General features: G+C 36.4%; 1 protein-coding gene across 1 annotated transcript in view; it reads right to left on the bottom strand.

Annotated features, from left to right (window-relative positions):
- The window catches only part of IPO7 (importin 7), a 49314-nt gene extending 22900 nt beyond the window's left edge, over positions 1-26414 (bottom strand). The window contains exons 1-8 of the mRNA XM_016206621.2: positions 26204-26414; positions 11239-11320; positions 9813-9966; positions 9214-9372; positions 4921-5077; positions 3424-3513; positions 562-656; positions 366-450 (exon numbers count right to left, since the gene is read on the bottom strand). Coding sequence (XP_016062107.1) covers positions 366-450; positions 562-656; positions 3424-3513; positions 4921-5077; positions 9214-9372; positions 9813-9966; positions 11239-11320; positions 26204-26287 — 906 coding nt within the window. The 5' untranslated portion in view covers positions 26288-26414. The remainder of the gene's footprint in view (positions 1-365; positions 451-561; positions 657-3423; positions 3514-4920; positions 5078-9213; positions 9373-9812; positions 9967-11238; positions 11321-26203) is intronic.
- Positions 26415-27481: the final 1067 nt, after the last annotated feature.

The raw sequence follows: 27481 nt of genomic DNA, 5'->3' as shown, positions 1-27481 counted from the left end.
GATCTCCTGGCTCATAGATTGATGCTCAACTGCTGAGCCATGCCGGCCAGGCTTTAACTCTTTTTTTTAATCCTCACCCGAAGATGTGTGTGTTTGTTTGTTTTTCATTGATTTTAGAGAGGAAGGGAGAGGGGGAGAAAGAGAAAAATCGATGTGAGAGAGAAACATTAATCAGTTGTGTCCCATACATGCCCTGACCGGGGGATCGAACCTGTGACACTTAGGTGCATGGGACAACGCTCCAATCAACTGAGCTACAACAGCCAGGGCTTCGTTATTTTATTTTAATTTCTAATAAAACAAGCAAGACAGAAGTTAACCTAATAATGCCATGTTTCTACTTAGAAAAATTATCTTAGACTTACTTGCTGGACACCAACAGCAAATGCCTTCAGAAATACTTCAGCAAATTCATTATACTCCTTGGAAACATTGCCAGGACTTCCATATCTAAAAGAAAATGAAAATGCCCATTGTTTCTTTATACTACTTTATATCAACACTTATAAAACTAAAAGCCTGAAAAAATAAACTTAAATCATCATATATCTGGGAGCTTACCTTTCAAAAAGCCTTGCTAAAATATGTAAAGCCCACTTCTTACATTTCCACCATGGTAATTCAGGTCTATCATCTTCTTCAACTTGAAGTGTTTCCTTAAAGAGACATTTATTTAATGATAGTAAGAGATGATATAATCTAAGACAAACAGTATGAGGTGAGAACAGATTCTCAAAAACATGAATGTTCCTTTACTGTTGGCCTTCCATAATAAAAAGCTGGATTTGAAAAAGTACTAACCCTTATTTAAATATAAGGGGCACTTCCACTGCTTCAACTACCTTTTATGAAGGATATGCTTTTTAAAATTCTGTTAGGCGCTCTCCTCTTGGGAGAACGCCTGTGCCTTTCCTTTCCTCCTCTTCCCCCCACTAAGCCCGTTACCTTTGCCTTTCCCTCTCTTAAGCCCAAGGGCCCTTCCTTTTGCTTCTGTAACTTGTTTCCTGAGCCTACACAGTCCAGCTGGCTCATTTCTACTACACCTCTGTAACTTTCTAGATGAACTTTCTCTCACAATTTGGAAAAAAATAATAAATTTTTTTTAAAAATCTTAAACCTGAACATTTTAGTCAAGGCCCAAATTAATTCAAGGCCATGGCAAGTAGCTTAATCAAAACCTGTATAGTCTGAATCAAAAGGGTACAAGAAATTCATTTCAGAAATCTTAGTTTCATAAATCTTAGTATAAACACACACACACACACACACACACGAGAATATTCATATGCAAAACTATTTGTAATAGTGAAAAATCGCAAGACTTTTTCATTAGTAAGAGGATGTTTAATTATGGAATATCCATAAAAGACAAACAGACTGGATCATGATATTTACCTAAGTCATCTATGACATATTTTTAAGTTATGGCAATTAAAACTCCCATACATTGCCAGTGAGAACAATGGTACTACTTGGGAAGTCATTCTGGAAGGTATAAAATTAAACATACACCTACGCTATGACCCAATTCCATTCTTCAGTACTTACTCAAGAAAAATGAGTATATGTGACCACAAAGACTTGTGTAAGAACATTCATAGCAGCTTTATCTAATACTAAAATTCTGAAACCATGGAGATGTCCATCAACCAGTACATCCAACTTGCATATAAACGGTAGTGTATCCATCTAATGAAATACTATTTAGCAATAAAAAGGAACAAACTACCACAACAAAACATAATATATCTGGATATATTTTTTTAAAAAGCACATACAAAAAGATACTTTTATATTAAGTTCTAGAATAGACAAAACTAATCTATGGTGCTAGAAATAAGAATGGTGATGGTAGGGATGACCAGAACAAGCCAGGAATAAACATTCTAGGTGATGTGTACATGGGTGCAATGTGACTGTCATAACTCACTGAACTATTTTCTTGTAATAGGTGCATGTTTATATTATAAATTATACTCAAAGGTACAGAATATATATAAAAACTTTTAGTTATATTTTACATAGATGTATTAAGTGTGCACAGAAAAATACACATAAAACTAGTTTCCTATGGAGTGAGAAAAATGTTCTATTTATTTCTTCTGTAGTTTTGTTTTTTAAATAAAAATTTAAGCAATACACTACAAAACAGGAGGTTAGTTTTACTTACACCACTAATAAAATTACGTTGGATAAGTTACATAACTCTTCCCTGTCTGTTTAAAATAAATCAGCAGGATGTTAGTTTTCCAATGTTGCAGTTTTTTATTTCGAGGATTAAATAAGGTATGTTAGTAAAAGCACTAAAAACCTACTAGGTGTTCAGGACTGTAAATTCCCCTACCTCTCTAGAAAACTAGACCAGTGATTTTCAACCTTCTTCACTTCATGGCACACATAAACTAATTACTAAAATTCTGCAGCATACCAAAAAATAAATATACTTTTTGCTGATCTGAGAAAAAAAAGGTATAATTTTGATTCATTCACACTGGACAGCTATTGTACTGGCTGTTGTCACTTTTTAAATGTGACAATCTAAGGGAAAAGAGGTCAGTGCTTTTGACTAATCAGGTACTACATGTGTTAAAATTCTTCAGAGGCACACCGGTTGAAAATTGCTGAACTAAATTATAAAGAAAAATCATGGTTATTTTAAAAACTATGATTAAATGTTTAAAAAATCCACAGTTGGACAGTTGTGTATGAATTAAAAACCACTGAATGAGACACTTTGAAAGGGTAAGTTTTATGTTATGTGATTTATATCTCCATAGTTATTTTAAAAAACAAGTAACATAATTATGAAGTTTGATCAACTTATAAGTTCTTTCCCATTCACAGATGTCTGACAAATTATTAGGCTAAAAATCTAGCTATGGACCTTTTAAAAAATATAACATTATGTTAGTTTAAGGTATGCAACATAATGATTTGATATATGTATATACTATAAAATGACTACTACAATAACCATTAGGAAGATGGTCAAAGGCACAAATTTCCCATTCTAAGTTCTGGGAATATAATGTATAGCATAATGATTGTAGTTAACAATATTGTTATATATTTGAAGGTTGCTAAGAGTAGATCTTGAAAGTTCACATAACAAGAAAAATTTATAAATATGTGAGGTGACACATGAGCTCTTAATTAAAACAGAGAAGATAAGAAACAGAAGGATTAGAATGAAATTAACAGAGATGTATAAGCATTTAAACAATAATATATAAAATAACCCTTCACGAATTTTTACTTAGTATATGCACATATGTAAACAATGAAATGGTGTCTATCTAGAAAAATTTGCGTCGTGAATTATGTAAGTTAATAAAAAATGTTACAGGAAATGGCAGTTAAAATTCTCGAAAGATGACTAAGTATTTATGGTTAGTAATATAAGAGAACACAAAAGAGACTTACATTAGGTACATCCCTGTTCACAACAGTCTTTAAAATTTCTATCCATTGTGTCAGGTTCTGTTGGTTTATCAGCTCCAGTGGTAGCGTATACTAAATTAAAACCAGAATTAATAATTTTTAAAATCCTTACAAAAGAAAATTCCACTTTTATTCTTCATAAAACCTACAAAAAGTATTTCCTTCAATCCACATTTCTTGTTTTTAGTATACACAGGCAAATTTGGTTAGGTTATCTACACTGGAGAATTGTGGCAATGACAGTGGGCATCCTTATCTTATTCCCAAATAACTGAGAACATATTCACCACAAGGTATGATATTTATTGTGGATTTCTAATAAACATTTTTTTTATCAACTTAAGAAAATTTTGATTCCAGGATTCTTAATTTAAAGCAGGAATGACATCCTCAAAGATGGTTACAGGTCTCTCTTTTCATATAAGAGTTAATCACAAAAACTGATTTCTTACTGTTGATCCATTCTTGCATTCCTAGAATAAATCTCTCTTACTAGGCTCATAAAATCAATATCCTATTTAGGATTTTAGGACATCTATTTTCACAAGTAAGACAGAGCTATATTTTTATATCAGAATATGCTAGTCTCAAAAGTTTTGTTGTAATAAAATATTTTGTCCTATGCCCTAAAATAATTTACAAAAGGAACTTACTTTTAATCTAAAAGATGGGGGTCCTACCAGTCAGGGGGGAAAAATAGAAATAGTACACACACTGTCTATCCAAATCATTTTAAAAAGAATTACATAAGAAGGACCCTATGGAATGGCATTAATGTGCCCTTGGGATAAGACTTGGAGATGTTAGACTGTGAGTCAGTTACAGTTTCAGTGGAGGTCTATTTAAAAGAGATTTAAAAAGTAAGTAAAGGCATAAATTGAACCAAAGTTTCTGGTAGATGAGATGAATCCTATGGCTATATAGCACAAAATGAACCAAAATTTTAATCTTGATCAAAAACTTTGTTTCTTAACTAATCACATTCTACTGAGAATATAGACATAACCATTTCCTCAGTGGATAACTTCTGTTCCAAAGGGATTTGGAACAATATACAAAAATGATGAGGCTCATTATTGTGTGCCAGTCAAGCACACAGTATTAGTATTTTTGTGTAACATGAGCTTAGGAATAGGTTTTGTAGTTATTGGGACAATCTATATATATTTGGCATATCAGAGTACTTGTTAGATGTAAACTGTAATCAAGTAACTGATTTTCAGATTTGTGAATTCTTAAGGTGAATGGTACAAGAAAAATTTACTAATTTTGTAAATAATGTTGGATGGTTTAAAAGAACTTAAGAATGACCATTTATAATTTAAGATTTATTAGATTTGTTTATATATTTGGGTAAGTATGCTTGGTTAGACTTTTAACATACTTATAATTTTCACAACTTATATTTGACTAGCAAATCATTCACTTAATCCAGATATACTGACTTTTTATACTTAAAAACTTCTTTATAAAGATTACCTGAACAAGAGCATAGAAGATCTTGAAAATTTGTTTCTGAATGAGAACAGACTGATCAGACTGATCAGAAAGAAGCTGAATAAAACGGTCCTTTAGCACTGGCAGAAAATGCTGCATTGCTGCTACCAATGGAGTCCGTTCCTCTGGTTTCTTGTACCTTTGGGTAAGAATACAAACTAATTCTGTAAGAATTTATTTTTATTTCACAATTTTATTTATAGATGATATATAAATCTAAACTACTTGTTTGTTCACACAAATATAAGCAAATAGAAGAAAAAACCTACTATGCAACCAAAAGCAACTTTAGAAAAACTTCAATTAATAATAGAATATCTAAAATTTACTCAGCATTTATTATAATCTTCAAGGCCCCATTAGTATATAGCTCTTCCATAGCTGAGGAAACTGAGGCACAGACAGGTTAAACATCTTTCCCAGTATACACATCTAGGTATGAGTATAAGCAGTCAAGATCCAGGGTCTGCCTTCTTAACCACAATTCACTATGCTATTTCTAATTCTGAATACTGTATAACTGAGGAGCTACATTGGTTTGGCTTTTAAACATTAGCAGCTGACAGATATAAAATCAATTATATTTTATCATCCTTAAGTAATTTACATACCAAGAGTATTAAGACAGAGTGGCATCTATAAAGCAGAAAACATTTTATTTCTAAAAGCATTATAAACCAGTTTTTTTTAAATAACCAATCTGGCAACAAAACCCAACCACAACAGGCTATTTATGATCTTCATTTATTCCATTTGGAGTGAATACACACACATTTTATAGCCAGTATAATACTACTATTGAGTACTGGTACAGATTTCAATAGGAACATTACATAACATGTATTATGTGAACATTTCTAAAATCCAAAAATTCCTAAATTCTGAATCCCATTTTGCTCCAATATCATGGGTAAAGAATTGCTGACCTAATTGAGATATTTTCACATACAGATGCCTTAGCATTTTAACTATCTTGTTAACACATCTGGTGCTTTATTTCAAAAAAGAAATTTAAAAATCGATATTTTAGTTTAGAACTATGAGAAAGAAACTCCAGCTTCCATTATTAAGGAGTCAATAGGCATAACAACTTTGCAAAATATAAACTGTTTAAGGAGTCATTATTCTAAAATCTTTTTAGATTATGTTTCTAAAAGGCTTTAAATTGGTTTCCTTTTACCAGAATTCAGTTTTATCTACTGGTAGACTTTCTGAACAGGGAAAATGTATTTAAGAATTGCATATCTCGCCCGGCTGGGCGTGGCTCAGCAGTTGAGCATCGACCTAGGATCCAGGCGATCGGGGTTCGATTCCCAGTCAGGGCACATGCCTGGGTTGCAGGCTCGATCCCCAGTTGGGGGCGTGCAGGAGGCAGCAGATCAATGACTCTCATCATTGATGTTTCTCTCTCTCTCTCCCCCTCTCCTTTCCTCTCTCTGAAATCAATAAAGTATATTAAAAAAAAGAAAAGAAAAATAATTGCATATCTGAGCACATTTTCAAAAGGTAAACGTAGACACCCTTAAAAAGCTAGATTCTTTTTTGCTATTGGGTGAAATGAGAACCAAAGTCAACTGCCAAGAATAAAAAACACCAAGAGAAATGCTCACACAAATAATGACTGAGACTGTTAAACAATAAAACTGACAGATTATTTTAAAATGCTGAGAAAGTATACCTAGGATACATTTTAAAAGGTTATCTCTCCATTTCTTTGAGAGATATGGTGTGCCAATAAAACAATAACAATTTATAAAAGGAAGCCATTTGTACTCTCCAATCTGATTATACAAGCTATACTAATTATTTAATTTCTTCCCTTTTAACAATAAAGGTGAGGACTATGTTATGCATCCTTCTCCATTATTCAATCCAAGTGGACACCCACATTAAGAGGGTGAATGTTGCCCGCCCGGGCATGGCTCAGCGGTTGAGTGTCAACCTAGGATCCAGGCGATTGGGGTTCAATTCCTGGTCAGGGCACATGCCCGGGTTTCGGGCTCAATCCCCAGTCGGGGGTGTGCAGGAGGCAGCCGATCAATGACTCTCTCATCATTGACATTTCTATCTCTCTCTCCCTCTCCCTTCCTCTCTCTGAAATCAATCAAGATATATTAAAAAAAAAAAAGAAAAAAGAGGGTGAATGTCTATTCCTTGTTAGACATTCTTCTTTCCTACCTCCTTCTCTACATTGAGTTGAGGACTCGAAGTTGGGTGGTACTAGTTGCTAATCTAAGCTAATAGGTTTGAAAGTAATATATGGTAGGAAACAAATGACTCTTCCACAAGACCTGAAAGTTCCTGAATATGTGGAAATGTGACACCAACAGAAGCCCCACTACAAGGCTATGGTGTGCCAATCTGGTGAGCCATGTTGATAGAAAATCCTTAAATACTAGCCCAGAACTTCTGTTAAAAAAAACAAACAAACCAAAAACAACAACACACACACAAAAAACTTCAGTTGTTCATCAGTATCTAAAAGATCACATCCAAATTTCCCATCGTGACATTCAAAACCTCTTTAACATAGTCCCAATTTACAAGTCCAAAATTACCCCCAAATTCTCAACAGAAATTATCCATACCATAGCAGTCTTCTCACTACCCACTAAAGACAATGTCTCATTTCCACCTGTGTACCTTTCTTTTTGTTCACACTACTCCATATGGTGTGACATGCCTTCCTCTTCAAATGCTCCTTCTGTGCTCCTTCAACTGACAAGTATTTCCTGAGGATCTATGCTCCTGAAGGCCACCACAACTTCCAATTTCTCCATGTATTTTCTTAGAACTGCTTCAGTCCACACAGATCCCTTGTGAACACCTTGTGCTTCACAATCAAACACTGGCTGAAAATGAACTGGAAATCCAAAATTGTAGCAGCCTCCTGTGTCTCCCATTAAAAAAAAAAAATCCCTGTCAAAATCTCTCCTGCTAAGATTATAGGATAGGAGAGACTTGAACTTCCTCAATGACAATGACAGCTTATTGTTATTCTCTCTCATTTCAGTCACTCACTTACCAGAACTACAACAACTGGCACTCTGACAGAGGTTGGAGCAACAGCTGGAACATTCCTTAGCAGAAAGATGGGTAGCTGGTGGAAACACAAGAAAACACCAGTACCAATGCTGTAAATGGTATATTTCTCTCCTACTCAGAAAAAAAGCAGCAGTTCATCAGCTACTTTGAGTTGGGACCCAAAAAGGGTATCGGAGGCTAACTACAAGCCCCAGAATTAGAGGGCTCACAATGGCATCTGTGTAGCTGTCAAGACTGGAAATAAAGCCACCATCATGGTGTAAGCGATCCTCAATCCTTCCTCATAATTTTCTAATGTCAAAACTTCAATGTGCCTATCAATTTCATAATTTTCACCACACAAACAAGAAAAAGCCCCTTTGACATTTGACTTACTGCTTTTAGTGCTATATACCTCAACTTCCAAGGTTTGATTCTTTTTTTCCTGCTCCCTAAACCCAGATCTATGATTCCTTGGTCTAAAACAATGTCTTACTGATACTAATATGAACTATAATTTGCTCAAATATGCAAACACTGAAACAGGTGACTGTGAATACCTCAAAATGCAATAATTAAAATTGGCCATATGAAATTCCAACATAGAAAGAATTAGAGGTAGGGCCCTGCCGAGTGTGGCTCAGCGGTTGAGCATCGACCTAGGATACAAGAGATCACGGTTCAATTCCCAGTCAGGGCATATGCCTGGGCTGCAGGCTCAATCCTCAATTGGGGGCATGCAGGAGGCAGCTGATCAATGACGACTCTATCACTGATGTTTCTATCTCTCTCCCTCTCCCTTCCTTTCTCTGAATCAATAAAGACATATTTAAAAGAAAAAAAAGTCTATCCACCTTATACAGTAGAGGCAGTTTAAAAAAAAAGAACTAGTGGTAGGTTCTTGTAAATTATCAAGATCCCAAATTAAGATTAAAAAAAGCCAGAAGTAATAGAGCTCTAATGCTCAATGTATTCTGAATTCCCTTCACATTTTATAAAAGCCTTCATCAGCCCATATTGAGGAGTCAGAGATAACTCAGTTTTTGAATAGCTAAATATATGATTAAGAAAAAAGGGCACCAGTAGTTTATTAGCTGAATGAACAGAAGAGGCTACAGAAGTAAAATAAGAATGCTATTTCAAAAAGAAAACATTAAATTAAAATCAACATAACTTGCTAATTTTAATATATAAGATTTCCAAACTTTTCCCACCTCTTAAAACTCTACAGAAACTGAAAGAGACACTTACTCATAATTTTTCACAAGCTGATAAAGGCAAAGAAGAATTCCTAGCCAACAAGCACTCTTATCAGACTGAAGATAAAAGCCAATTTTGTCCACAATGGCAGTCCAGCGGCTTGGGTAATCATGTTTGATGATATGATGAATGCATGTAGTAAGCTGTACCCTGAAAGTTAAAAATAAACAATAAGGAGGAAGAAATGCTACCTAGATAAAATTTTACTAATTAAAAAAAAAGCTGTTTAGACAAAAATAAGTTACTGAGCAAAAACTATCTGCTCCTGCTATTTCAAAGATCAAAAGACTAAGATATAAATTACAAGACAACATTCTATAGTTTCTTTACCCCCTTTTCATCTGATCACAGTGTGTTTCACAAGTTTTACATGAAGTTTAAAAGTTTTTGGTTTTATAAATGTAAAATTTAATCACGGTACAAAAATAAAACAAAAAGAAATTTTCCTGTAGCAGCATTTATGTTTTCTGCTATAAAAATGACAGGTTTGTATATTCTGAAAAGACTCCTCCACTCTGCACTCCCCTAAAAAGCCCCCAAATTATATACCTGCAAAAATGGGCAAGCTTAAAAAATATATATGTATATACCTGATGAGCTCAGGAGAGTGGATAATGGCCTCTACAATATTTTCTCGAATACAATGTCGATCTTCTTCTGGAATAGTATAAGGGGATATATCCCGTGGTGCTGTCTCCCGATCTGGCCAATACTGCGTTATCATATTTTTCAAATAGATAACACCTAAAATATAGATTAATTTTTTAAACTGACTTTAGAGAGAGAGGAAAGGAAAGAAACATCAATTTGTTGTTCTACTTATTTATGCATTCACTGGTTTTTGTTTGTTTTTTTAATCCTCACCTAAGGACATTTTTCCATTGTTTTTCAGAGAGTGGGAAGGAGAGAGAGAGAGAAAAAGGAGCACTGATGTGAGAGAGACACATAGACTGGTTGCCTCCCGACTGGGGCCGGGGATCGAGCCTGCAACCAAGGTACCTGCCCTTGGTGAAAATCAAACCTGGGACCCTTCAGTCTGCAGGCCGATGTTCTATCCACTGAGCCAAACTGGCTAGGGCCACTGGTTAATTCCTGTACGTGCCCTGATTGGGGAATTGAACCCGAAACCTTGGGGTATCAGGACGATGCTCTAAACAACTGAGCTATCTAGCCGGGGCTAGAGATTAATTAGACAAAAAGAGTATTTACTATGAAAGCACTGAGAATATCCCTTACAAATGTCCACGCTTCCATTTCTCTCTTTCAGAACAACCATTGTTGTAATACTCCTATTTTAAAAACAAAAATAATGCATTCTATTATTTTAAAAGTTGATAATCAAACACAAATTTAATACTTAGCTACAGTAGTCACCCACAACGTTTTTATCAAACACAGAGACTAAGAAAACTTTGCAAATAAATACACTACAAATTAAACTGTTAAGACCTTTTATATCACATTTATTCATAACAATAAAAAAAGCAAGAAATAACTCTAGAATGGCTTCTCTAGAATGATGAAATTAATGGTACTTTATATTTCCTATAAAACGTATATATCTGCAAATAAATTAAGTAATAAAAGATGTGAAATCCATTATTTTGCAGACTAACAGATATCATCGGAAGTAGTGTGCAACATTTTCAGACTTTAATACTGAAGGAACTGCTCATTATCTCGCTAAAACCTGAACTAAGAAATAGTACTTTTTAAAATGTAATAAACAATAAAAGCAAATAGCTGTAAGGAACAATTGCCTAAACAAAGAATCTTTTAATAAACCCCATCAATTTCTCTTTCCAACTTCTTTTAATTGAATGAAATATTATACTTCTTTAAACTCAGCCACCAAAAATCAAGGCACCTACTGTTTGTAGTAAACACATGAGGGTAAACTGATTTTCAGGGAAGAAAATCACTGAAGGACCACCCCAGCATACTTCTGCTATTCAACTATAAATCTTTTAAACAATATATTTACACACACTCAAGAAAATAATTCAGGAAACTTGCCTGCTTGTCTCACGGGTAAATCCAGTTGTTCTGACATAGTAATCTGAAGCAATGTCGAAACAAAATTCAGAGACTTGTGTGCCTACAAACAAAAACATACATTTTAAATTTCAGCAAACAAATATTCTCAGTACTCTATTCCAAGGCTTGACTGACACAAAAGGCCCTCTGTAAGCCGGTCTCAGCCTTATTTCCTGTCACTCACCTATAATAACTCAAAAAAATTTAACATCCTAACTCCTAGAATATTTGGGACGTTTGCACTTGCCTGCATTCTGCCGCACTTCCCATTCACCTTAATTAGCATTCTTAACCTACACTGGTGGCAGCAGCTCAAAAACAATATCCTCTGTCATACCAATTTCCTCAATTCAGTAATAATTTCTCCATAGAAACATTATATTAAGTGGCTAGAAACAAACTAAACCAGTAAAAATTTTCAATAGAAAATTAAAAAATCAATAACTGAACATTCAATAAAAGTAGGACACAAACAATAATTTAATAAATACATTTATAAGCATATGCATTGCAAAATGAAATACACCAAAAATGCTAATATAGTTATTGCTGGGCTGGTGGGATTATATAGGAGCTATTCTTCCACTGAGTCACACCTGGCCAGCTAGGAGCTATTCTTTATACATTTTCTGTTTTCCAAATTTTATACTATGAACCTGGGCCACTTTCATTAACAGTACAAAAAAAGTTACTGATTCCTAAATCTGTCGTATTTGTCTCTGACTTTTTAAAAAAGAACTTAACTTTCAAGTTAAATTCCTTCTTGTGTTTTCTGTTTCGCTCCCTCTCCCATAATTTAACCACCACCTATAAATTCACCTCCTTCCAGCCCAAGTTTAAGTATTTTTCTGCACACATTTACATGAACAGTGACTTTTATTTTAGTTTAATGAAGGAAAACAAGATAAACAGGTAATTACAATAAAGCATAATGAAGAGGTAGAGGACACAATGGAAGACTCAAAAGGAGAATCTCCTAATTCAGAGAAGTACTGCTTAAATTTAAGACCTGAACAGGAGTAATTAAGTGGATGAAGGGGAGGTATTTGCCCTTTCCAGTGCTCTAAATAGGTATGAACAGTTAACCACTATTAGTTTCTTGAAACACTCTTTCAGCCACACAATTCATACACCACTTTTCCTGGCCCTTTCTCAGGCTCCTTTGCTGGTTTCTCATCCTATTTAATCTATAAATGCTAGAACTTGGTGCAAGGACTCAGTCATGGGATGTCTTTTCCACTTTCCAGCTGACTTCATCCAACAAGTCTTTAAAAAAATGTCAGGCCCGGCCAGGCGTGGCTCAGCTGTTGAGCGTGGACCTAGGATCCAAGCGATCGGGGGTTCGATTCCTGGTCAGAGCACATGCCTGGGTTGTGGACTCAATCAATGACTCTCTCATCATTGATGTTTTATCTCTCCCTCTCCTTTCCTCTCTCTGAAAATCAATAAAGATATATTTAAAAAACTAAAAATTAAAAAAAAAGTCAGATATGTTATTTGCAGTCCAAATCATCCTAACAGATCTATTTAATATCCCTACCTTCATTATCCCAAGTTTCTGACACTTGGTATATTTAAAGCATCTTTTCCCCTAAAAGCTGCGACTCTTATTTCCTTGAACCACCTCATCACTATCCTGTTATTCATGTCTGAAACCTGAATGTCATCTTTTAACACTTCCCTCTTCAATACATCAGGCCCTGTTAATTCTATACCCAAAATGCTTATATAATTAATATATCCACTTCGTCCATTCCCATCAACACCAGTCTAGTCCTGGCTTTATACCTGCCTTTCCTATTAATTAGACTCCTCATATGATGCTTGGAATTTAAGAGTCAACAAATTTATTGAATGAATCAACGAACAAACAAAAATGCCTTGGAAGCAGTTGTGATTACCCAGGGGCATTATAGAGTGAAAAAGGGTATTTATATTTAAGGGGCAGACAGATTAGCTCAGAAAGGACACTACTATCCATACTATGACTATGGCACTTTTAAGGCCACTTATATTACAGAATTACAGAATATATCTCCTGGATCAAATTATGAACTCCTGGAATGGGCTGCTGGAATCAGATAGTCTAGGTTATAAATACAGGATACGGCAAAAGCAGGTTTACAGTTGTGAGTGTGTGAAACAGAGTTTATTCTTGTATTATTTTCCAAACTAACAACTGTAAACCTACTTTTCCCCACCCTGTATAGGTAATACCACCTTCTACATTTTTAAAAAATATATCTTTACTGATTTCAGAGAGAGGAAGGGAGAGAGAGAGAAAGACAGAAACATCAATGATGAGAGAGTCATTGATCGGCTGCCTCCTGCACACCCGACTGGGGATCGAGCCCGCAACCTGGGCATGTGCCCTGACCGGGAATCGAACCCTGATTCCCTGGATCCTAGGTCTACGCTCAACCGCCGAGCCACGCCCCGCCAGGTGACATTTTAAAATTTTAAGCAAGTTGATTCAGCAAACCTAAGTCTTAATTACAAAATTAGTATAACAAAATCTACATCACAGGATGGCTGTAAGGAACAAATAAAATATGGAAAACATTTTAGCAAATATCAAGACACAACAAATGTTGTTTCTATATTCATAGACAGTAGAATCTCATCTTTCTCAGAGTGTGTACTAAAGCCTGTAGGGCATAAACTAAATTTTGCCAAATTAACATTTAGTTCCTTAAGTCACCCATAAAATACAGCATACATATGGGGTGTTGTATATACAACATTCTTTTGAGGTTCGAATATTGCAGTTTTTCCTTCGGAGTTGAAAAAGACTGCTTTCTATGATTGGAACCCCAAATGAAGTTATTGGTTTATGTTTAGGAGTTATGTTAATACAACAAAACCACAACCACCACTGTTTTTGTTGGCTGGATAGCAACACGTGACTTAGAAGTGAGCATATGCCACTCAGTGTAACTTCCTACAGCACAACAGGTACTCCATAAATGTTACATTAACAAAGGACCTTTACCAATTTCCACCTTCTTAAGGTTTAAATATAAAATAATAAAACTGCAAGAGTAATAGAAGGAAACCAAGGTATCTTTTTTTTTTTTTTTTTTAATTTATTGATTTTAGAGAGAGAGGGAAGGGGAGAAACATCGATTTGTTGTTCCACTTATTTATGTATTCATTGGTTGCTTCTTGTGTGTGCCCTGACCAGGGATCAAACCCCACAAACTTGGCATAAGGGACAATGCTCTAACCAACGGAGCTTAACCAACTGAGGTACCAAGCCAGGGCCAAGGTATCTATTATTTATTTATTTTATTTATTTTTTAAAATGTCTTTATTGATTTCAGAGAGAGGAATGGAGATGGAGCAAGCGAGACAGAAACATCAATGATGAGTCATTGATCAGCCTCCTGCACGCCCCCCACTGGGGATTGAGCCTGAAACCCATGCATGTGCCCCGACAGGGAACTGAACCACAATCTCCTGGATCACAGGTCAATGCTCAATTGCTGAGCCACGCTGCCGGGCATGGTATCTATTTTTTTAAAAATATGTTTTTATTGATTTTAGAGACAGAAAGGGAGAGGGATTAAAGAGAGAGAAACATTGACGTGAGAGAAACACTGATCGGCTGCCTCCTGCACGCCCCCTACTGGGGATAGAGCCCACAACCCAGGCACCTACTGGTTCATGGGCTGACTCTTAACCACTGAGCCACACCAGGGGGGCCAATGTATCTATTTTTATCATCTTAGTGGGGAAAACCTAACCATGACACCATAAGCTGTAAGCGGTTGAGCGTCGACCTAGGATCCAAGCAATCAGGGTTCGATTCCCAGTCAGGGGACACGCCCGGGTTGCGGGCTCAATCCTGTCAGGGACGTGCAGGAGGCAGCCGATCAATGACTCTCTCATCATTGATGTTTCTCTCTCTCTCCCTCTTCTTTCCTCTCTCTGACATCAATAAAGGTATTTATTTTATTTTATTTTAAATATATCTTTATTGATGTCAGAGAGAGGAAAGGAGAGGGAGAGAGAGAGAGACAGAAACATCAATGATGACAAGAGTCATTGATCGAGCCCACAACCTGGGCATGTGCCCTGACCGAGAATCGAGCCCTGATCGCCTGGATCCTAGGCCAATGCTCAACCGCTGAGCCACGCCCAGCCGGGCAATAAAGATATATTAAAAAAAAAAAAAAAGAATTCTAGATCTCTCTCAAATACATCTCAGAAAATATTAAAAAAAAGTTTTAGTATCAAGTAGATAAAAAATAAAACTTTTTTTTAAAGGAGGGGAGAAAGAAACATCCATCAGTTGCCCCCTGTATGCACCAGGACCAGGGATTGAACCCACAGTCTTTTGGTGTATGGGATGAGGCTCTAACCAACTGAGCCACCCAGCTAGGGTGAAATTCAAACTTTTATATACGCAGCTCCCCCATCAGTATAAACAATGTAAAAAGAAATAAAAACATCTGCAATATCTGAGGAAGAGTTAATCACTCTAAAAAGAAAAAGCCCAGCCGGGTGTGGCTCAGCGGTTGAGTGTCGACCTAGGATCCAGGTGATCCGGGTTCGATTCCCAGTCAGGGCACATGCCCGGGTTGCCGCTTGATCTCCGGTCGGGGGTGTGCAGAGGGCGGCTGATCAGTGACTCTATCATCATTGATGTTTCTCTCTCTCTCTCCCTCTCCTTTCCTCTCTCTGAGATCAATAAAGATATATATAAAAAAATAAAAAACAAAAAAAAGCAAATATATATAAGCAAATTACAAAAGAATTAGTACAAGTGCACAGGATAGCCCTACCTCAAAACAACATATGCAATACAAAAAAGTGCTGGTGAGAATGTAAAAAAAATGGAACTCATACAGTGCTGGTAAGCAATTTATGGTAGATGCATAAAATGGTACAACCATATTGAAAAACACAGTTTCAAACATGTACCTACTTTATAACCAAGAAATTTCACCCTTATATATCCAAAGAAATAAGTGCTTATACCCACAATAATACCTGTCCATTGACAAGTGAATTTATAAACAGACTGTGGTACAATTCATACAATGAAATACTATACAATAACTAAAAAAATAAAACCAACCTACAGAATCAAGCAACATTTTGAGAAAGAAGCCAGACTACATGGGTACAATGTGATTCTATTCTATGTACATGAAGTTCAATGACAGGCAAATCTAATATATAGTTAACAGAAGTCAGAATAATGGTAACCTGAAGGAGGAAAGGTCAATATTGATTGAGAAGAGTCTCAAGGGAAAGTTAGTTGTAGGCTAATAGAAATGCTATATATATCTTGATCTGGATGCTGGTTACCTAGGTAAAATTTGAGCAACATTTATTTTTGAGCTATTACATGTAAATTATCCCTCAATAAATTTTTTTTAAAAAAATCAACAGAACTATTTTTGCCTGAACATTCGCAGCAGTATTATTCATAATAGCCCAAAAGTGGAAACAACCCATATGTTCATCAACTGATGAATAGATAAGCAAAATGTGGCATACCCATATATACAATGGAATATTATTTGGTAATAAAAAGAATGAAGTACTGATACATGATACATGTATGAACCATAAAACCATTATGTTATATGAAAGAAGCCAGTCACAAAAGACCTATCATATGACTTCATTTTTATGAAATGTACAGAAAAGGCAAATCTATATAGAAAGAAAGTAGCCAAGAAAGGAGGTATGGGGGAAAATGGGGAATGACAGTTAATGGGTACAGGGTTTCTTTTTGTGGTGATGAAAATGTTCTGAAGTTTGTGGTGATGACTGCATAACTCTGAATATACTAAAACCCACTAAACTGGATACTTTATGTGGATGAATTCAATAAATATTAAAAACTGAACTACGAAAATAACTTACTTATTTAATTATTTTTAAAACTTATTTACTCTATTATTTTTGTCACTTTGCCTTCAAAAACACACACGGATAAATCTAAAAGTGCAACAGACCAAAAAAAAAGTGTTACTTTCAGACAAATGAGCTAGATAGACTAAGGTTAAGAAAGAAATGAATTTGATCAGTGGGAATGGCACAGGCAAACCAACCCTACCTGGGACATCTATTTACCTGCCCCATACAAATTTCCATCCTGCTGAAATCCCTAATGCAGGAAGCCTTGTATTCTCCCAAAGAAGGTAACAAATGGATTTAAAGTAATACTGACTATCAGACACCAAATTCCCAGGAAAATTCAGACAGAAAGTAGATTAGCAATTGTCTGGGGCTGGGATAGAGAATTAACTCTAAACTGGAAGAATTAATTATAGGGGGAATGAAAATGTTCCAAAACTGGATTGCGGTGATAGCTGTACCACTCGATAAACCAACTAAAATCACTGATTTTCACTTACAACAGGTGAATTTTACGGAATGTAAATTATACCTCAATAAAGTTAAAAAAAAAAAAAAAAAAAAAGGACCATTATAAAACACAAATGAAATAAAGAACCATTCTTCTAGTCACTGGATGATCAACAACTTTCTGGCATTCTTAGGTGTAGCAAATTATCACACAGTTAAAAGAATTTTATCACGTATTAACTATTTTTATATAAATTATCATATATTAAAAGATCTTTATATTTTATGGTAACTTAAAAATAAATAAGTAAAAATATCACTAGCATCAATCTTCATCACAAAAACCCTTTAAAATTTGAATAATTATGGTATTATTCTCAACAGTTTGGTAAACATTGATATAGTCCTCAGAAGATGGCTCCAATAAATATTTTATGCGTCAAAGTATAAAAGTAACTTTTGAGTGCTGGCACTAATTACAGGCCCCAGAATTATAGCAACAAATGGGTCAGGTCATTATACATCATAAAATAGAGCTAAAACTATCAATACTCAAGTTTAAAAGCTGCTAACCAGCCCAGCCGGGCGTGGCTCAGCGGTTGAGAGTCGACCTGGCGATCGGGGTTCGATTCCCGGTCAGGGCACATGCCCGGGTTGCGGGCTCGATCAATGACTCTCTCATCATTGATGCTCCTCTCTCTCTCTCCCTCTCCTTTCCTTTCTCTGAAATCAATAAAAAGATATATTTTTAAAAAAATAAATAAATAAAAGCTGCTAACCATAACACAAAAACTTTCTAGACAACTTCTTACCTTGTCATTATTTATCATCAACCCAGATAATTCAACATTCACCCTCAATACATCTAACGAAAATTCTTCAAGGACCCCAACTCCATTTCCATTACTAATACTTACAACGTGCCAGACGATACAGAAATAAAAGATCACTATAAGGTAGGTTGGGAAATAAATTCTAATTGGACTACCAGGTAAAATTTTGACCCTAAAGGACTTATACCCACAGAAAGGGGGAGAAGGATTTTTAAAAGGGAAAAAGTATGGGTTGTGTTAAAGAGATTATTAGGAAAATGAAAGAAAATAGTGAAAGACAAAAATGAATAGGCAAACTGTGACCACATCAAGATCTAGTAAGTGTGAACTTTTTTTTTAAAGTTTTTACATTATCAGATCTATGCTGAAAGAAGATAAGGTCTTGAAGCAGTATAAAGGATGTAATCCTAGGATAGAAGACTATAAAACATTACAGGTAGAAAACTATTATTGTTACAACAGGAAATAACAGACCTGAAAAACTTCTACTCCACAGGCAGCTTCCCCTACCCCCATAAATAAAGTATAACTTTACAAAAATATATATATGAAAAACAAATCTATCCACATAAACATTCCCCTGACCCTATAACCCTCTTAACCTACAATCTCTTCTCCACTCTTGCTAGCATCTCACTCAGTAACCCTGTAATCAGAAATTGCTTTCTCCAAGTTTACAGTATTTTAAAAGCTTTCTCCCCAAAAAGTCTCATTACTTTAACTTCCCTCACTTAGAAATGTCAACAACTCTTTTTTCCCCTAACAGCTTTTTACTTATTACAAAAGTAATTTGTGTTTACTGGTAGAAAACTTGCAAAATTCATTTAAGAAAAAAGGAAACTAAATTGTCCACAACCAATCTTCTTACTTGAAATTCCTTTTACTGGCTTTCTTCTACTTTTATGCACAACTCTCCAGTTTCCTTTTTCCTATGTTTCTCAAAGTCCTCAAAATGGGCATGTCCCAAAGTGTAGCCCTTCAGTCTACCCCATACCTCGAATATTCCCTTCCTCTCAATTCACCTGCAGGAAAAAAAAGTAATTTTCCACTGGTGCTCTCTCCTAAACATCATCTCCACATTTCTAATTGCCTACCAGACATTTTCTTCTGAATGATTACAACACATCAAACCAGACTTAAAATGTAAGTCATGTTTTCTCCAATATCAGTTTCCCCTCTAGACCCAAATTTTCCAATGTAGCTATCTTTTAATGCTTACTTTGAAGAGGTTACTTTTTATTATTTCTCTCCATTGGAATGCAATCAAACAGGCCTTCAATTAGCTACTGTACTTGAACACCATTTATAAAGAAGAGAGAGGCTTTAAGGGGTCTGTGACATCAGAGTTTACATAAAATGAATACAACTAGAAAAATTTCAAGAGTCCAGGGATTTCTAAACTTTTTGTTTCACTAAAGAATTTGACAAAGGCAAATACTACATTCTGCCTAATGAATATGAGGCATAGTGGTAAATCAAGACTGAGGCTCTTCACTGTGTCCTCCTGTCTTTCATTAAATAGTGATAACGGTTGCCCAGCCGGTGTGGCTCAGTGGTTGAGTGTTGACCAATGTACCAAGAGGTCACAGGTTCCATGCCCACTCAGGGCACATGCCCAGGTTGTGGGCTCGATTCCCAGCAGGAGGCGTGCAGGAGGCAGCCAGTCTCTGTTGATGTTTCTCCTTATTGATGTTTCTTTCTCTCCTCTCCCTCCCCACCCCCTTCCTCTAGCTAAAATCAATAAAAACGTAGTTAAAAAAATAGTGATAATACTTAAATGCTTTCCAACTAAAGAGTTTTATAGTGCTATCTTTCTTTCAGATCTTTAACATGCTGTGTCACTGAGAAACTTCCTGTCCAACAGCCAAAGTATCCAGGGACAGGGGTTCCTTCTCCCAAATTCAAAACAGATCTACTTAGCAGTATTCTTCTTTTTTAAAATCCTCACCCGATGATATTTTACTGATTTTGAGAGAGTGAGAGAGAGACAGATAGACAGACAGACAGACATTGATGTAAGACAGAAACATTGATGAGTTGCCTCCCGTATGTGCCCCAACCGCGGATCAAACACACAACCCTTTGGGAGGATGCTCCAACCAACTGAGCTACCCTGCCAGGGTCTTAGCAATATTCTTAATTAAGGAATGTTAACTGCTCAGACTACATACCTTGAAAAAAAATACACTTTTTGCACTTTTCCAGACCTAAGATTTCCATTAATTAAACACTGCCTAAGTCCTTTAATAAAATCAAATTAAACATTTATAAATAAAATATATAATTACAGTAGTAATAGTAACCATCTGTGAAGATCCCAGGAGTGACTCAGGGTAGTTTATGAAATTAATAATAAACATAAAATACCAAGAAACTAATCAAAGCTAAGTTCACTTACTTTTTCACATAAGGAATGTGAGAAAGCAGCATTTCTGCCTACATAACCATTTTTTTAGCACATTAAGCTTAGAAACAAAGGGTTTAAAAGGCCCCGAGGTAAGCCTTCTAATTCCACTTAGGACATTTTTCTTGGCTGCAAGTATAAGACAGAGAATACTGATGTTGAGATCATATCTGCCTTAACCAAAATCAAGTTTAATGTTTTCCTTATCTAAAACTTACACATAGCTCTATTATAATCCCAACCACATGTATTATGAGGGCTCTCTTGACTATGGAACTCCAGAAGGGCAGGAATCATGAATTACTGTGTATCTACAACTTAGCTCAGTGCTTAGGAAAAAGACACTGCTATTAAATGAACCAGACTGGAAATTGTCATTCAGAATAAATATTTCAAAAAAACCCCAAATGTTTCCTAACACTACATTTAAAACTTCAGTTCAAATGTGGGTGACATGACAACCAAGACTTTGTTTTATGTACAGTATTGGATAGTCAGCATCAAAGATAGTATATGCCACATGATAGGCACTCAAATACTTTTTAAATAACAGAAACAATTATTTGTTGTGTCTACTCTCAGCTAATACTCCAGGTTTAAAAAAATTATTTTGATCTAAAGACTTAATTCCTACTGGAGATAAATTTAAAAATCAACAAACTTAGAGTAGGAGAAACAACAATCCACTTAGTTTAAATAAAATAGTTAAGCCCGGCCAGGCGTGGCTCAGCGGTTGAGCATCGACCTAGGACCCAGGCGATCGGGGTTCGATTCCCGGTCAGGGCACATGCCCGGTTTGCGGGCTCGATCCCCAGTCGGGGGAAGCAGCCGATCCATGACTCTCTCATCATTGATGTTTCTATCTCTCCCTCTCCTTTCCTCTCTCTGAAATTAATAAAGATATATTTTAAAATAAATAAATAAATAAATAATAAAATAGTTAAAATGTAAGGGAGAATATACAAGATTAGGTGTACAAAAAGATGAATTTTGAGTTTACACAGTACCACAAAAGATCAGAGAGGGAAAAGATGGCACTTAAAATGGGATTAATGAGATTTATGGATAGGAAAAATTTTAGTTTTAGGTGATAAGAGCTTAACAGGAGGGGTAAGCAGTATGAGTAAAGGTTTGTATACAGAAAGGCTTTCACTGAAGAACACTGGCAAGAAGAGAGGAGAAAGACTGTTGTCTATTAAAATAATCTGCCCCAAACCTTCAGAAATGTTTTATCTATCTCATTAGTGAAGAAACAAGTATTTCTGAGTATCTGTGTGTATATGTGTACATAAAGAAGAGTCTTTGTATCCCACAGAGCAGTCTATGAAACATAATAAACAATGTTGAATTGACATCAGATGTCACATATTTTAGATTACCCAAACAAAACAAGTTTTTTAAAATTGCACTTCTAGATATACAGAAGTCAATTAATCTCAACAGAATTTAAATGAGAAGTGACAGATCCCTGTAACATAAATCTAGTTTAAAGATTCAAAGATGAGTGCTCTTAACATTTCTATTATTCAAGTTCTTATTTGCTGAATGTAAGATAAATATTTACTGAGATCCTATAATGTGCCAGGCATTGTGCTTATAATTATGCCAATTTTCACGTTACAGTAATGCTATCTACTTAGCGATCTCAGTGTCCAAAGAATATGTACTTGTGTTCTGCCATTAGTGCTGACGATTATCCACTGAGATGTACGACTACTAAGTTAATAAAGTTGGAAATAAAATGTATGGCATGTTGGATTGGTTAATCAACTGGCAGTTCAAACAATCTGGAGAACTTAGTAGGTGCCAAACACTTTCTCCAATTTTTTACATGCCATCACCTCACTCAACCCACATAACACAATGACATACATACTAAAACTCATTTTATACATTAGGAAAACGATATTTAGAGATTAAATAACTTCTCTAAGATCCTCCAGCTAGTACAGAATTCTTCAGGGTTTTTTTTTTTGTTTTAAAGATAAGATGGTTTTCAATTAGATTTCCAATACTACTTATACAGATGGTTTCCTCTGGTCTTTGAGGCAAAGTCTGTTAAAATTATAATAGTGGTTCAAAAAAAAAATATTTTATAACGTACTACAGAGTAAGCCAGCGGGGAATACTAAATATCTTGAAAATATCTGCCAAAGAATCCTTACTGTGGCCTCTAGCAGTCTAATGGCTTTCTTAATTTTATCTATATGTAATATAAAAGCTTACGTTGTTATCTACTAAAACAAAAAGTCAGTAAAGCCTAACACTGACAAATCAAAGAATTGCAGTAACAAAAGACAAAAATTCCTGACCTCCCGAAAATAAAAAATTATGTGATATATGACAAATCAGTGCTATAGAGAAAAATAAATAGGTGAAGGGTGATACGGAGTGTGGTAGTCTGGGAATTCCTTAGTGATATGGAAACAGTTGAAGAGTGATAAAGAGAAGTGAGAGAACAAGTCTAGTAGATAACTGAGTAATAGGGGCTCCAAGTAGGTGGAATAGTTAAATGCAATCGCTCTGAGGCAGGATCACTTTTTTTTAATAACTACTGCACTATAATACTTTGATAACATTTACAAGTTTTACAGTTAGTGATTACTTCACTTAGCTGAAGAGATTCATTCATGTCAATGATCTTTTTCTTTTAACTAAATGAACCAAAATATAGCTTTAGTTGAGACATTATGGAATGATTGGTTCATCCTATCTTAGCCAAGCAAGAAGAGCCTGACAGAAATAAAATATGACTTCCTCATTCTTACTAGCCAAGCTTCTTCAAGATTTATCTGGGATCTATTTCCTAAATCAAGGTTCTGCCACAGAAAATTTAGCAAAAAAGTATTCAAATGGAAACGCTTCATTAAAATGAAGATTATAGATGAGAATAAATATTATAAGAGAAGTAATCTTAAGAAAATTACTAAAAAAATCTAGGTGTAATAAGTGAAAGGAATGTATGAAATATAAATAACAATCACAGAAATGCAGGCCAAATATCAAATTTTCTTTTACAGAACAGATAGGCAGAGCTGGCTGTTCCACGGTATTCCAACACCCTAACAGCAGCTTAGCAGTTAAATTAAAAAATGCTTTGAATACTATTTTGATTATCTTCCAAAAACTAGTTGTGAAATACTTATCCCAAGTCTCTATTACAAGATGTTAGTACATAGAACTAGATATTCAATACCTGCTTGAGGGGTAAATAAATTTCAAATCTGCAGGAAGTATTGTTTATCCAATTTCTACAAGGGAACCAACTCTTTCAAATAATTTTAAAAGTAATTACATGCAAGTATGTTTAGTTAAAATAACGTGTTATTAGAGCAAGGTCATGGTAGAAATAACTATGACTAAACTTTTAGAGTGTGTAGGCTTACATGTGCACTAATACTTCATAAACAAAATGTTCATCTTAACCTATCACAAAACAAATCAAAATAAAGTGATCCATAACTCCACCTATAGTTTACTAATGGTCCAAACTGGGAATTTGTTTCAACTCATTATGTTGTATCCAAAAGAAATCTAAAGGGTATCACTGTTGGTATGATCTAATGATGGTCTCACATATAGAGTAGATTGTTTGCTCTGGCAGGGGTGGCTCAGTTGGTTGCAGCACCTCCCTTCCTCCCTCCCTCCCTCCCTCCCTCCCTCCCTCCCTCCCTCCCTCCCTCTCTCCCTCTCTCCCTCTCTCCCTCTCTCCCTCCCTCTCTCCCTCTCTCCCTCTCTCTCTCTCTCTCTCTCTCTCTCTCTCTCTCTCTCTCTCTCTCTCTCTCTCTCTCGTAAAAAAAAAAAAAAGTCAATAAAAATCATGTCCTCAGGTGAGGATTAAAAAAAAAAAAGATTTAACTTTTTAAAAATAATTTAAGACTTTTTAAATTTGTCTTAACTCTGTGGGTAGTCTTCTTAAAATATAAGTCCTTATTAAGGGCAGGGATCTCTAAAACCGCATTGTACATTGAAGATGTTCAATTAGAAATACTCCTGCAGCCTCTACTAAGTCAATGATCTTAGTTTTTTTTTTCTTTTCTCCTTCTTCTTTTGTTAAGTCAATGTTTTTAAGTGATTTACCTACCAACTAAGAGAAGCATAAAATAATTCAATTTCTACTTTAAAGAGGAATTTCTTTTAGGCTAAAAAAGAAATTACACTAAACTTCACTAAAGCAGACAATTACTAACTGGAAATTACAGAGATCCTTTTAAGAAGCCTTTAAAATATTCACTAAAATATTAAAAGTTGCCCTGGCCGGGTTGCTCAGTTGGTTGGACTGACGTCCTATACACCAAAAGGTTATGTGTTCGATTCAGGTCAGGGTACATACCTAGGCTGTGGGTTTGATCCCCCAGTTGGGCAAGTACGGAAGGCAACCAGCCCATCATGTTTCTCTCCCCCTTCCTCTCGCTCTAAAATCAATTAACATATCCCCTGGCGAGGATAAAAAATATACATATATAAACACACATACATATATAAAGTTGAAGAAATTTAGAAACAAATAATGAAACTAAATATAGTACAATAAAATATTCACATAAGTCTGTTTTCCAAGGAGTGGTCCCCCAAAAATATGGAGAGGGGAATGCCCTCAGCGAGTTGATAGACAGTTTGACACATTTCAAGGCACTCTCGACCGTCACAGCAAGCCTGTGGCCTAATTTTATGAATGGAAAAAACTCTGCATCAAAAGGCGCAACTTGCCCAAGGTCATTCAAGAAATTAGTGTTGCAGCTCTACCTAGAAGAGTGCACTTCACCTGACACTTTCCACTACACCGTCCTGCCTCCCCTGCCGCCTGAGGTCGAGTGAATCAGACTCCCGCACTGCCCTCCATCTGCACAAGAGGCGGGTGAAAGCTTTCCCTAGCAGGTCAGCCTAAGGGGGAAAGTTGTGCAAGTCACCGATCAGCCCAGTGAAGTGACAAGTTGACAGACGCAGCTCCCAAAGGAACAGCTCTGCATTCCCAGGAGCCCCTCCAAACCCGGCGCCAGCAAGACTGCTCCCGGAAACGTCTGAAAAACCTCCCAGTGAGTTTCGCCCCCTTCTGGGCGAGAGGAACGACCGGGGAATGAGCCAGAGGACAGACGGCCACCCGACCCAGCCATGTGTCCAGCCCGTCACGCCGGCCTCGCCCCAGCCGGCTCCTCGTGCCCTGACCGCAGCCAGAGGCCCAGCTCAGGACCCGACGCAAAGGCTGCCTGGGCCGCCGCCACCACTGCAGCCCGAAGTGCCCCGGCGTGGCACTCGCCGTCAGGTCCCCGCCCCACCTCTCCAGTTGAGCCCCTCGGCGACGCCGTCCGCGTCTCTAGACAGGCCCGGAGAGCTTGGCCTGCCACAGTCCGCCCGCCCGCCGCCGCCGGCCCGGCGTCCTTACTTCATTGAGCTGGCGCTCCGCGGCCTCGCGCAGGGCAGGGTCCATGGTGCCCCGCAGGGCCTCGATAATGGTGTTGGGGTCCATCGCAGCGCGGACTCGCTAAAACCCAAGGCTCGGGTGCTTCTGAGCCAGGAACAGCACCGCTCACTGCGCACATGGACCCGCCGCGCTCCGCAGCGGCAACCGGCGCGAAAGGAAAGAGAAGCGCCAAAGCCCCGGATAGAACCTCTTCGCCTCAGCGTGGAGGCGGGAGATGCTCCGGGAACTTCCTGTCGGTGCGCCGCGGAGCACCTTGGGATGTGTAGTCCGAGTGTTCAGTCCGCAGCCCACGTGTTCCTGAGCTGTCGCTCATACAGACAATTCTTGCTGAGTTCAAAAAGGAAAAATGTTCACACTGCCCAGAAAGAAAATTAAAACAATCAAATTTAAATATTTCACATAATAATATAGTTACCGTGACTATAAGATGAATCTGATGCAATGAGTGATGCAATCCATTGCTAATAGCTCTGTAATTGAAGGAAATCTTTTCTAAAAGCATTTTAAGACTGTTTCTATATGCTGTAAAAATGTATAAAATCTCTGACTCAATTTCATTTATGACACTGTCCTAAGGAAATAACACAAAAGATTAAGTGAACCTTATGTGTGAAAGGTATTTATCACATTACATTTTTATTATAATCACCAAATACTAAAATTACGGTTTTTTATTGAGTATCCAAATTTTGGCAGGAACTTGATATAAATCACACCTAAATGCAGAATGAAAGCATAATCCCTATTAAAACCCACCTTCTTTAAAACTGTTAAACGATTTCAGAAAAGTTAAATAACTTGCCCAAGGTCACTTCGTAAGAGGTTCCACCTAGGATTTCAAACCTAGGACGTTTCTGTTTTCAAAGTTTTGGGGTTTTTTTTAATATATCATTATTGATTTCAGATAGAGGGGGAGAGAGAGAAACATCAATGATGAGAGAGAGTTATTGATTGGCCCTCCCACAGCTATTGTTGTTATAAAGTTAAGTAAACATAGTTTTAAATAGAAAACCATAGGCCCAGAATGAAAGCCTCTGATACCAAACCTAGATTTAATATCTGATTTAGTTGCTGTTTCAACCTTTCCCAGAAACATAATCTTAGTGTGGAATTTCCTAATCATCACTACTAGCAAGGTAATCTACCTGATAAGACCCTCTGCCTTCCCCTACCTAAGGGGAACGTGTTCTTGCCTGAAATAATCCACTTTTAATTTCTCAGATTCACCCTCTTTCTGTC

Source organism: Miniopterus natalensis, chromosome 11 (genome assembly GCF_054644295.1).
Source record: "Miniopterus natalensis isolate mMinNat1 chromosome 11, mMinNat1.hap1, whole genome shotgun sequence".
Lineage (NCBI taxonomy): Eukaryota > Metazoa > Chordata > Mammalia > Chiroptera > Miniopteridae > Miniopterus > Miniopterus natalensis.
This window is presented reverse-complemented; position numbering and strand designations above follow the sequence as displayed.